The sequence below is a fragment of the Poecilia mexicana genome, unplaced genomic scaffold (genome assembly GCF_051168715.1).
Source record: "Poecilia mexicana isolate PSO_F unplaced genomic scaffold, ASM5116871v1 scaffold_17, whole genome shotgun sequence".
NCBI lineage: Eukaryota > Metazoa > Chordata > Actinopteri > Cyprinodontiformes > Poeciliidae > Poecilia > Poecilia mexicana.
This window is the reverse complement of record NW_028263386.1, coordinates 19,720,526-19,733,800: the sequence shown is the minus strand read 5'-3', so window position 1 is coordinate 19,733,800 and position 13,275 is coordinate 19,720,526. Positions and strand designations below refer to the sequence as shown.

Genomic DNA, 13,275 nt, shown 5'->3' with positions numbered 1-13,275 from the left:
CTGCAATAAAAAAAAATAATAATTCACGCAAACAAGTAAGCAAATCCCAGTTCACACGATGTCCAGGAGTCCCTCATGTTTTATTGCACAATAACCCAACTTTCCAGGGGGATGAAGCAGGAAGACTACAGTAACACAAAAACTTTTAGTATACATCGATTGACATCTCAAAGCACATTTCTCTTTTGCATTTTGCTGAGGCCCAGACTGCTCTCAAATCGCATGTCTATCGTTTCCCCAGTGCCTTCCATCTCACCAATCTGAACACGGTCGCTGTTGTATTTTTATTTTTTTTAATTTAATTTCTTGTGGTTTTTAAGACATTTTACCACAGACCATTTCTATCCAGCTCAGCTCATGAGTGATGCATTTACACATGGAGTGAGGCCATTTCCTAATGCACTTTTATGACAACAGAAGAGACATCATCCAATTAGAATGTAAACACTTTTCATGCCTTCAATACTTTTTCAGAGCGAGTTAGTGTCATTTTATGAACTACGATTCCCAGCAAAACACCCCCTCCCACACCCCACACACCCCCCCCCCCCTTTGACATGTGTGACTGATGCAACGCGTCTCCCTTTACTGACCAAAGAGGAACATGATTTAACGTTCCCTCTAGAGAAAGCAATGTAAAAGCTGTACCTGGAAACTTAAAAGCTTCAGATTATAGACAGGGACAGTGATAGAGGCAACAGTCGCCCTCTACTTGTCAAACAAACAAACAAACAAACAAAAAAAAGGAGTATTCACAGCTAGACTTTGTCAATCTTCTTAGGTTCCTATCCATTTGCAGAACTACTGTTCGTCCACGGTTTAAAACCAGCTAAATACATTGTGCAGGGGGCATAATAGGGGAATTATAGGTAGTGAATATGTCTCTTATTATACTGTAGTAGCATGCTGAATCAGTTATATCCTGCTACATTAGCTTGTGTCTTAGTATTTTATAAGTTTCTGCCACTGACATAAAAAGTCAGGCTGGTTAGTTCATTCTCCGAGTGTCAGTTCGTTCACGTCCCCAGCTCTGGTGAATACACAGTTTTTAATAATCTAACACCCCTCTGAAATGAGTTCCTCCCAAATCCACTTTTTGTGGGCAGCCAATAACGTAGTTTTGTTTTTGTTTGTTGTTTTTTTTAATCAAGTGCTTTAACAAAGAATCATGAGGAGAAAGCATCCCTTTCCCTTCAGGATCGTCCATATGAAGTGCAAAAGTTCAGTATTACTATGATTAATCTTGTTTTTAGAGTGCTTGTGTGAGCTTGATTTGCATTATTTCCCTCGCCGCCGCCCCGGCACTCATACGATGGTCTCGTCAGTCATTTTCTTGGTCGACTTGGTCGGCACCGAACGCTGGGTGGTGTGCGCCCCCTTCATGTCGGGCATGAGCAGGCGAACTTTCTGATTGGTCCTCCTCCACTCCGAGTACAACTGACAGTGATACCGAAACGACACCTAGAGGTCGGGCGACAAAGAAGAGGGGGTTGGCCCACAACAGACAGTGAAAGGAGATTAAAAGACGTGTCAACAAACCTGACAAAAGATGTCCGAGACACAGCGTGATGAATGCAACGCAGAGAAAGAAAGACGAAGGCTAATTTTTAAAAGTGAATTCATAAGTGCGCTTTCCAAAGTTTCTCTCGGTGGCTTTTTATACACCCGGTTCAGTAGATGTGAAGGAGAAATTTGGCTTCTGATCTCAGCAAGCTATGCGTTTCTGTTCAGGCATGTAGATTCTCGGAAGCTCTGAATGATAAGAAGCTGCACATGAAGTCCTGCTATTCTTCGCTCATCATGTTTTATGAGTTCCCCACTTCAAAAAAACTGGAGAACAATCTTTTCTGGAGGACAAACTTCAACGTAACCCGTTGGGATTTTATGTAAAATATCAACATAAAGCACTAATTGGGAAGTGAATGGATTTTATTTCTAAATAAAAATCTACAGCCCTGTATCCATATACATTTAGAGCCCTTTACTCCAACACAAAGCAGCTGCCTAAAGAAATCAATTAATTAGTAAATTCAGTTCATTCGTGTGTAATTTAACACTTTATAAATTTAGAAAAACTGCAGAAATCCACAGCTCTAATTGGAAAATATATTTACAAAATAACTATTAGTCATGTAATACACAACTCTGGCCCTTTTTGGAGGAGTGGCAAGCAGAAAATCACTGTTGGTATACCACAAGAAGAAGTTATTTTTAAAAGCTTTTGCGAAAAGCCGTATATGTAACACAACCAACACATGGAAGAAAATTATCTGGTCAGATGAGAGCAAAATCAAATAACCTTGCCCGTATTTAAAACATTACGTGTGGCAGAAAACTAACACTGTGACACAGTGAACACAACGTCCCCGATCTCAGACATGATGGTGGCAGCATCATTCTGAGGGGAAGGTTTTGTTCAGCAAAGACATGAAAACTGGTCAGTATGGATGGGAAGATGAATGGAGCTAAATAAAAAGCTATCTCAGAGGAAAACGTCTAAACGGAGTTAAACATCCACCGCGTTACCATGGAAAGGTTTCTATTAAGGTAAAGAAACGGCCTAGTAAAAGTTCAGAACTAAACACAATTAAAGGTCTGTGTAAGTAGAGATGTTTTCCAACCAATCTGACTGAGCTTGAGCCATTTTGCAAAGAAGATTGTGAAAAATTTCAATTTGTACTGCAACCTGCTTAGAGACAGACGCCAAAAGACTTAATTGCAACACAAAGTGGCTGCAGAAAGTACAGCCACACGGGAGTTAAATACAAATGCATACATCACTTTTTAAATTTACTTTTGAAAAAAGAACATATCAATGAAATTAATCATTTTCTTTTTAATAACATACAATTAAGCTTGTTGCTATAACATGAAAAAAAAAAGTTTTTAAACATTTTACAAAGTACTGTTGACAAAATCTAGAAATTTGTTTTACATTGTCATTCAGACGACTTAATTTGGAACTCCATCCATCCATCCATCCCTCCATCCATCCATCCATCCCTTCATTCATCCGGGGGGTAAGGGGGGCAGCAGCTTCAGATATTATTAAAAATATTATTTTTAATAATATTTTTTAAATAGAAGTCCTGATGTCCTTATTGTCCCACCTGTTTCACTCCCCCAGTAATTTTCTGATAAGCATTTAAAGACGTTCGTACTGAACACACAAACGACACGAAGGTGGTTTTGACTGAAATAAGTTTTATGTTTTATCCCTGACTCCCCTGGGTCTGGCTCTACCGTCCTTAGCTGATACTTTGTTGGGGGGAGATGGTGCGGAAATCCTAGGACTTTAAAAAAAAAAAAAAAAAAAAAAGATCCAGCTTCAAGAATCTATTCAGATTTGAAAAAGGGAGGCCCAGACTTCCCTCTCCCCAGCCACTTTTGCAACAGTATTTTTTTTAATATATATATTCATTTGACCTTTATTCATACAGGATCACAAGATCTCATTTATAAGAGACTTGTTTTGATTTAAAAAAAAAACTAAGCTAATAAAATATGAGCTAAAATCAAGAGCAAATTTCCTGAAGATTTCTCATTTTGTCTTAAACACCACAGAGTAAGAAAACGGCTATGAGTTGATAATGATAGACGGTTCACCTGAGAATATAAATTACAGTGGCGAGCGAAAGCCGTAGTTACCAGTGTCCAGAGGATGTAGATGGTGAAGAGGGCGATGGTTAGGGCAATAAGTCCAACAGCCTCCAATCTGCTTTTCAGCTGCAGATGGTCCTGGGCCCCCCTGAGACACAACCACCCGGAAATAGCCGCCAGGGGCGTGATGAGAAGGAAACAGGCCATGTCACACAGCAGTGTGCGCTTCTCGCTCCGAGGGCCGGGGTCCTTCAGCCACTGAAGGACAGCAAAATGAAGAGCTTACTGGTGCAATTCAAACTTAGCGGTGGTATCAGTTTAGAAAATAGAAATCTAAAGGAAGAGCTTTGCCGAATACCATGGTCCCCACCAAAACTTAGACCAAACCTACGCCCTTGCCGAATACATCTGTGTGATGTGAACCGGTCGTTTTAGAAAATATCTGCTCTCACCGTGAAGACGGCAAAGTACTGCAATGCTAAATACCAAATGAGACTCAACTTCTAGTAAACATACAAAACAAGATACCAAACACATCCATCGCCGCAGTTAGTTCAGCCCCTCCTACCTGTGTCAGTGGTTGTGGTCTCCGTTCAATGGTGAACTCTGTGTGACAAAGTTCACAGTAGCTGGTGTTGGAGGACGACAGCCACTTTTCCAGGCAGCTCTTGTGCACTTTTCCCAGAGTACCAGTGCAGTCGCAGGGTGAGAGCAGTGTCTCCCCTCCGGCGCCCTCATGGCAGATCCGACACATCCCCACATCGCTGAGCGCCGACACGCGACCGAATCGGAGGGGAAGGGAAAATAAATAAATAAATAAAAAAAACATAATAATGTGAGCCACTTATTTACAGCATACACTCTGGAGCCACATGCTAGTTTTATACTCACCTCTGCAAGCTCACAGCTTTGACAACAGTGGAGAGTGGGCGGCCATCTTTAGCTGTAACCTTGGCAACGTACTGGGCCTGTGTAGTAGAATCGGACTCCTCTGAATGCTTAGAGGCATCGGGCTCAGTGTTCTCAGAATAATCGCAGAGGGATCCGGGGAGCTGGCAGCACCCTGACGAAGACATGGCTCATCTGGGGTCGAAAGTGACGAAAATACTGGCAGAGGCCGGCGCTGGCTTCAACTGAAGAACTGATCCTGAACTGGATTTGATTTGAAAGATTCGATCCCCCAAACTTCTCTGATCCACCTACAGGGAAAAGTCCCAGGATATTAGCAACATAAAAGCAGATGTCACATGATTATGTAAAAAAAAAAAAAAAAAAAAGACAGACTCTTGTGCCTTTTAGTCACTTCTTTACTCACACTTCTCAGTTACAGTGTCATCGGTTTTAGGTTTTGAATTGGAAACATTATTTTTACAAGGATGGTATTATTTTACAATTTCAATATTGAAAAAAGTAGAAAACAGGAATTAGGTGATTAAGTTTGAATTTAATTTGATTTCTCTCTAATCTACACAGAATCTAAATTTCAGAAGCAGTTCATCTCAAACTTACTCATACCCCTAGAAGATTTCAATTCAGTTCAGTTTATCTATATAGCACCAATTCAGAACACGTTATCTCCAGGCACTTCACTAAAAAAATAGTTTGTCTCTCAGTCATTCAATTTTGATTCAAAATATTTTATTTATTTTCATGTGCACCTGCTTTTTTTTCTTAATAATTAAAAATTTATTTATACAGCTCTCAGAAACTGACAGTTAAAGAGCAAAAAGTTGTGCTTTATCCTAGTGGATAAAGCACAACTTTATCCACTAGGATTTCTCTTTAAATAGCTACACACTGACCACAGACAAACACGAATCAATTAATAATCAAAGGTCTGAAAATCAGAGTTTCCCCCAGTCTATTCTAAGCCTGGCGGGCCACCAGGCTTTACTTGTGTCCCCACCAGGCTTAGCATTGCTTATTTATTTGAGTCTTTTTTAAATGTTTGCTTTTTAAAACAAACAAAAAAAAAAACTTTATAGTTGGTGTTCAGATATTAATCTTTGAATCTTCCAATAACACATAATTATCAAGTGATATTTTCAAATTTACTTTCAAGTTTAAACATTTTTTTAACACAAAAACATGATGGGCCGCTAGATGAATGACTTCTGAGTGCCCAACTGCAGAGCTTAACAAGTTTTCTGGGGGGGAAACCTTGTGGAAAGAATAAGAAAAACCGCTACTGATAAAAAATATATATATTATAATTAAAAAAAAACTGAAATCCATAAGCCTGTGGATATCTTCATTTTGTGTGTTCCTTGGAAAAAAAAACTGTATTGAAATATTTTCTTTCAAACTAATACCAGTATTAGTTAAATCCAAAAAAGCCACTGCTCATGCATTTTTTAAAATTAACATCTAATGCAGTTTGAGCAAACAGGAAATTGGCTCCAACATGCATTCCTGTTTATTTTTTTCTTTTTACTGTTAGGGCAAAGTCTTTAAGGTTATCAATGAGAAAAAAAAATCATAGAAATCCTTGCGTATTTAAAAAAGAAGTTTCAATGTGAGTTAAAAAAAAAAGAAGCTAGAATAAAATTAAAACCAATCCCCCCCCCGCACAAAAAAACACCCAAAAACTGTCCAAGAATCAGAAGGAGAGTGAATGTGGGCTATCTGGCTTTAAGATCTATTAATGCCTTCACCCACATAAGGAATGTTTGACAGTGTAGTGGGAGTGTTTGTTTTTCAACCGAGTTCCTGAGGTCTGGGTGGCCGTGTCAAAAACAACATGTAAACCTGTAATTTATCTACAATAACCTCCTAGTTGTTAAAATTACATTTTTAAAATGCTGTAGGAATTGAACAAGTAAACATTTGACTACAATTCATGACATACTAACCAGGACTGCAAGGTTTTACTTCAGTTCAATCCGACATACTAAGAGAGAAAAAATAATTAAGCTTTATCACACTAAAAGGCGAGAAAAAAAAATCAGAGCGATTAGTATCTACATTTTGAGTTTCTATTAAGCGGTTGGCCGTAATAAATAACACACCCATCGTTAATTATGCTCAACTGACAGTAGCATTGGTGTGTAATAACCGATAAGAATATAAGTATTTAAAAACGATAAAACCTGATGCCTTGTTTTGGTAGTTGTTTACAATAGAGCAAATATGTTATGTGGCTGACAAAACAATTATGCTACTAAGGTGGAAAATATGACTTTACTGTAAGTGTACTCACCCGACGGCCTGCCTTTTCTTCGCTTGGCCTTGAGCTAACTGGACAACCCTAGCTACGATTTATGACTATGAAGCCTGAGCAAAAGCTGCCATTACGAGAGGATACAGACGACGACCATATGCAGTGTACCCTCCCCATGACAGGCAGTTCGGGCCACTTGATTGGATTTGATTAGAAAATGTAGAATAAAATCCACCGGATTCTGCCAGAATAGCTAGACCCAGAAAACGGGGCTAGCTGGCTAGCAACGGGTAAGCCTCGGCATCCCTCAGCTGTGCACTGGTCATGTGACCCCGTGCTGCCTTCACAGTCATTTGTGATGTCGGAATGATGAATACAGTAAATCAGTCTATCAAATCAGGGTATCAAAGGAACTCAAAAAATGAACGAACAAAGTTCAATAAGAATGTTGCATCATCCCGCTTTTTTTATATATTATTTTTATTTATTTAAATTGCTACTTTCATAAATTGTATCAATAAACGAAGAGTAAAACATACCTGTTTTATTCTTCTTTGAAATTATCAATAATGTAGGCAACTAAAAAAATCTATTAACGTCAACAATGTAGAAGTAGGGAGCCCGTTTGGTGATATCAGAGAAAAGAAAGAAAAAGAAAAATTGTGGCCACGAAATGTCAGAGTTGTTACTCGCGGCCACGACTTAGTTACTAGGTAAGGCAATTTTATTTACACATTTTCACCAACAAGGCTCGAGGCACTTTACATGAATTATAAGGAAATGCAAACAAAACAACAAACCAAAAGAAAGACCAAAAGGTAAAAGTATAGAACTTATTGGTCCCCCTTGTTTAATAAGTAGTCTGTATTTTATAAACTTGTAGGGGTTTCTCTGGATTCTTGATCTGATCAAATTAAATGAGAAGTGTTGAAAATATTTGTTTAATTATGCTAGCTTTTAATGATGTTTGATTTTAACGCATGTTGAAATATTGGATTGATAATGATTTTGAGTAGGCCTCAATTTAGGTTAAATTTAGACTCATGTTTTAATCAGTATATATAACTTAATCAGTAGAACATTTTTCTTAGATATAATGAGCACAATTTGATTAATATTAGATTAATCAGTAGTTTTGTTTTTTTTACATAGATCATAGACTTAACAGTATGTCATTTGAAAAATGTATTAGTGCATTATATCCAAAGAAGTAGAAAACTAATAAGAAAATATTGAGTGTAATAGATGCTTTGGTATGGAAACTGCTTATGTCTGTTTTATGAGAGTTTAAAGATATTATATGAAATGTGTGACAATTTTTATAATCAAAATCTCCTGTTTGATGCATTGGGGAGAGGTCCGGAGAGCTCTGTGCGGTGCAGGAACCAGTTTGAGGCAGTTTGAAAGGATAAAAAAACACGGATAGCTGATTAACTTCAGATCTGAGAGAAGCAAATGAGGATTTAACTACCGTCCTGATAAGAAGCTGCTTTCTGACCCAGATGATCTCCATCCAACCTGGTTCCATCCATCCATCCATCCATCCATCCATCCATCCATCCATCCATCCATCCTGGTTCCATCCATCCATCCTGGTTCCATCCATCCATCCATCCATCCATCCATCCATCCATCCATCCATCCATCCATCCTGGTTCCATCCATCCATCCTGGTTCCATCCATCCATCCATCCATCCATCCATCCATCCATCCTGGTTCCATCCATCCATCCTGGTTCCATCCATCCATCCATCCATCCATCCATCCATCCATCCATCCATCCATCCATCCATCCATCCATCCATCCATCCATCCATCCATCCATCCATCCATCTTGGTTCCCTTTCTCCATCCATCCAACCTGGTTCCATCCATCCATCCATCCATCCTGGTTCCATCAATCCATCCATCCTGGTTCCCTTTCTCCATCCATCCATCCATCCATCCATCCATCCATCCATCCATCCATCCATCCATCCATCCATCCATCCATCCATCCATCCATCCATCCATCCATCCATCCATCCATCCATCCATCCATCCATCCAACCTCGTTCTCTCTATCCATCCATCCTGGTTCCCTCCATCCCTCCTTCCATTCTGGTTCCGTTCCATTCCTGGGAATTATGTGACCATTTTGATTTCTTTACAGGGATGTTCTCACAATCTGTTAAAATAAAAATGAATAAAACTAGAAAATCCTGGGAGTTTGTCTTTGAATGTGAAGATTCGACATGAAGATTCCTTTGAGATGACAGAAAAAGAGACAACATTAAACATCCCCAATGTTATCTCCAATGTTTAAAGTTGTCCAGGATGTTTAACTTTGTCCCCAATTTTTTTGTTTTATCTCCAATGCTCAATGTTGTCCTTGATGTTTAAGGTGAAATTGTCATTGTTGCTATGTTTACTGTACCTGGAATGTTTTACTTTATCTCCAATGTTTAACGCAAAAGGAAACTTTTCTGGAGATGAAATTTGACATCTGATAAACATTGGCAATAATCTTAAACATCAAGGATAACGTTAAGCATTATCCATTAATATATCAGGATTTTAGTTTTATTTTATTTTTTCTCTGTCACTGGATGGGTTCCGTGAGAAGCGCTTAATTTATTAAGAGCGTTTTTTTTCCCACTGCAAAACCACTAGGGGGAAGCAATTAGTCAGGCTACGTGAATCAACAGTGGCATTCATTAAAGTGGTGCTTTTCTATTCTATATTTCCATATTTAATAAATTAAAATATGCTTTCCGATTCGGCTCAATAGTCAGATTAAAAGTATCTTTTGGAGATAACATCCTTTAGGTATTAAACATACTTTTCATACTGTTTCTTTTATTATTTTTTCTTACTGTAATATTAAAAGTCGAGTTGTTTTAACTGTAAGCAGGAAATAATCATAGTACAAAATAAAAATATAAATACATACAATATTTGTAACGACATAAAATTCATAAAATTGAGATCATTTAATTTTAAGACTTCTAGAAGCCCCTGGAAAACCCTGTACAAGAATAATGCAAATACACCTTATGGGTACTGAGATATATTCAGTTCATTTTAGGTAAATGATTCTTGACCATCTGTCTTAGAAAAATACCTTGTTGTATAATAGTGTCTATTTTTACCATGTCACCATTTCTATTTCTGTCACTTTTGGTTCCTTTGATCCCAAACACAGATAATAAATGAGTTTGTTTAAAGTAAGTTTAACCTCTGCACACGCACACACACACACACACACACACACACACACACACACACACACACACACACACACACACACACACACACACACACACACACACACACACACACACAAATGAACAGGTATTATGGGAAATTGCGACAGTCCCTCCTGGCATGCCTCTTATTAGTTAGAGTTCACCTATCTATTGAGTCAAAGTCCAACACAAATCATGAGATGCTGCATCTCCACATGCGTGGGATACCATGGGACATGTGTTAGTGAACTTTAACTGGGACCACCAGAGAAATGCACTGGCAAATCATTAACACAGCACAGTCAGGATATTGTATTGGTTCGCCAGGATTTGAACTTGTAGAAATACTGCTGTTAATAATAATAATATACACATGCAACTCATTAAAGGAAATGTCTGATAATATGTATTTTGCTCGGGGTTCTTGTTGAGCTCTTTGTAAATCTCACAAAGAATTATATCGGTAACTTTCAAAGAATCAGAGAAGACCTTAGATCTTCTCCTTACACATTCCTTTTTGTCTCTTTTCTCCCAAAAATTGCATCAGACAGAAACTGAGAAAATACAAAATACAGTGTTCTTCCATGACCTGATCTGTGTGACGTTGATGCACTCTTGAAATAATTTTGTAACTCCTGCAAAGGATGGCCATTGTTCAACGTTTATCAAAGTTCCAAAGCCTAAGAAAAATAAAAAGAAAAAAGCAGAACAAATCAAGAATGTACATTTGGTATAAAGAGAAAAAGGTACAGTGAGTAAAAGTTAAAGAGAGACAGATTGCATAACTTATTCACAGCGTTTGGCTTTCAATAACAGCTTAATTCAGGTACTTCACCTCCATCTCGTGATCTTTTAAGCTTCATTCTCGTGAGGGACTAATCAAGTTTCTCTCATTATCTGATGGGCTCTTGTCCTTATACTTACTTGTGCTATCAATCTCATGAGAAAAAGCTAGAGTCACATTTATATTTATTTAAGTACTTCACCTTTTCTTTGTTAGGCCCGTTTATTGACTTATTAGGGACTGTTAAAGGCAGCTGTTTGTGTCGTTGGTTGTTTCAGAAAGCCCATATTGAACATTTCAAAGTTGCTCATTTGCCTACTTATTTTTTACATAAATTTGTCAAAGGTCTCAACTATATACACAAAATGTATATTTTATTGAATTTGAATTGATAGCATTAGTCCTTTATGTGTCCATCAGAGTGCTTATAGTGTTTTTAACTTTGACCGCACACTGACTGTATTGATTTTAAAGACTGAACTATTCCCTCAGTACAAAAAAAGGTAAAGCAAACAAACAAAAAGTCTAGTCTTTTTTAAGATTTAAAAAGTGTATAATTTATAAAATACTTTATAGCTGTTCACGCACATGTTGTTTGCACTTCCCTAGTTTTGACATCTGTGACTGAAATATATTTTTAGGAAAGATATTTATTATTATATTATTCTTTTAAAATGTTGATTTTGGGGCCATTCCATTCACTGCAGTCAAACATCATTCACTGATGAGAGAAGCACCGACCCCTGTGATTTCACTCTTCTGACTGTTCTGTCACGGGACTTTGCTAATGGACCATATTAAATTATTGGTCTTGATAGAACAAATAGGAAAAGTGAAGCCATGCACATGATTTCAACTTGACATACAATCATGTGGAAAAATTACACATCTCTGACTTAAAAAGTTCACTTGATGTTTCAGTAATGAATTATTTCATCCCTTTTCAAACAGCTCATTCTAACAAACAGTGATAAGAGAGTTAAGTTTTAAATGTTGGTTTTCCCAAAACATGCCAAAAATATATACAATTCTTCTGTGACGAAACTCAATAAACTTTGAGCTAAATTCAACGTCCACGAAAGATCAAGCAACTTTTAGAGTTGTTATTTAGCATATTGTACCAATCGCATTTACTTCCTAAAGTTTTCTTTGACACAATGTGAGCAGTAATTATCTTGATGTACTTTTTTGGTTCAGAATTCCAGATTTGAATTCTGAAATTCAGAGCATGTGGGTGGGTGTGAATACTTTCCCCCACATTATAACATCTTCCATGTTTTACTGATGACATGAGGTTCAACATAATATGACTGGTAAATTAACTACACATGTTAAGTTCAGATAAAAATGACTAATGTGTATTTACATTATTAGAGTAAAAATAATTTTGCTCTAAGGTTCTTTTTGGACTAGTTTATACATTTTCAATGCAGTTCATAAATAAGGAATCTCCCTCTCCAGACAAATGTACTTTGCACCTTTTGTGTTAAATACTCTTTCCCTGTATTGACAGAGACATTTCATGTTTGTGTTTGATAGTTTTCCTTTGAAAAATAATTCCTTTGAAATATTTGCAACACAGATGGGGCTTAGTGACAAAATCTGACTTATTTTAGTCAGTTTGGAGATTTCTAGCTATTGAGAACTGTTAACAGAGCTTTATACAACCCACATAATTTTATCACACATGTCAGCATTTTATCATTTACAAATTTAAAGCCCTGAGTCTAAGCTGTGTGGATGTATCTTATAGGTGTTGGGGGATAGGATTGTGTGTATTTGTTTGACATCTATTAATTTCCATCATTTGTGCATTCTAGATAAAAATTTCTCACAGCAAAATGCTTCCGCCGCCATGTTTTACCTCATGACTGGTGTGTTTGAGGTGAAGTGCAGTACTAGTTTGCCCCCAATAGGCAAAACAGTGCAATTTTGGTTTTATCTGATTTTATTCCTTCACATATTGGCTGTGTCCTCTATTTTGCTTTGTGGCAAACCTTAACCGAGACTTCTTGTATCTTGGATGTATAAAATAGTGATGTTAATATAAATGGGCTCTGTTCATGAATTCTGAAGGTCACATAGGATTTTATTTTGGTAGAGTGGAGTTAAGGGACTGAATAGAAATGTGCAATTTTCAAATATTCAGTTTGGAAAAGATCTAGAAAATGTGTATTTGCTCCTCAGTTTACAGTAATTCACTATTTATCTTTGATTATCCCATTAAATTCTAGTAAAATAACAGCACGTGAAAGAGCTCAGTGGGTGTGAATACTTTTTCCAATGCACCTCTAGCCCGAACTGTGACAAGATGATGAGCTTTGCAGGCCCCTTCTAACACAATCTAATCTACCTCTGATTCTACGGACTTAATATGATTCATTCAATTCTGAGCATGTGAAGGCTGCATGATCAGGGTCGACACGGAGTGACGTCAGCAGCCAGTCTGTCCAATCGCGGCCTCCGTTTCCAGCCTATGATGGTACAGTAAATACTATCAGCT

At 37.5% G+C, this 13,275-nt stretch overlaps 1 protein-coding gene across 1 annotated transcript; it reads right to left on the bottom strand.

The window, feature by feature from the left end:
* Positions 1-61: 61 nt before the first annotated feature.
* LOC106920193 (E3 ubiquitin-protein ligase MARCHF2-like) lies at positions 62-7,095 on the bottom strand. The gene is made up of 5 exons (XM_014991058.2): positions 6,800-7,095; positions 4,492-4,799; positions 4,169-4,364; positions 3,649-3,858; positions 62-1,461 (listed from the first exon to the last, which is right to left on the bottom strand). The coding sequence occupies exons 2-5, from the start codon at positions 4,674-4,676 to the stop codon at positions 1,306-1,308; spliced, it is 747 nt and encodes a 248-aa protein (XP_014846544.1). The 5' UTR covers positions 4,677-4,799; positions 6,800-7,095; the 3' UTR covers positions 62-1,305.
* Between the last annotated feature and the right edge of the window lie 6,180 nt (positions 7,096-13,275).

Coding starts and splice junctions, on each gene's coding strand:
- LOC106920193 (XM_014991058.2), bottom strand. CDS start 4,676: ATGTCTTCGTCAGGGTGCTGCCAGCTCCCCGGATCCCTCTGCGATTAT. Junction 4,365..4,491: donor AAAGCTGTGAGCTTGCAGAG/GTGAGTATAAAA, acceptor GTCGGCGCTCAG/CGATGTGGGGATGTGTCGGA. Junction 3,859..4,168: donor GACCACAACCACTGACACAG/GTAGGAGGGGCT, acceptor GCTGTCCTTCAG/TGGCTGAAGGACCCCGGCCC.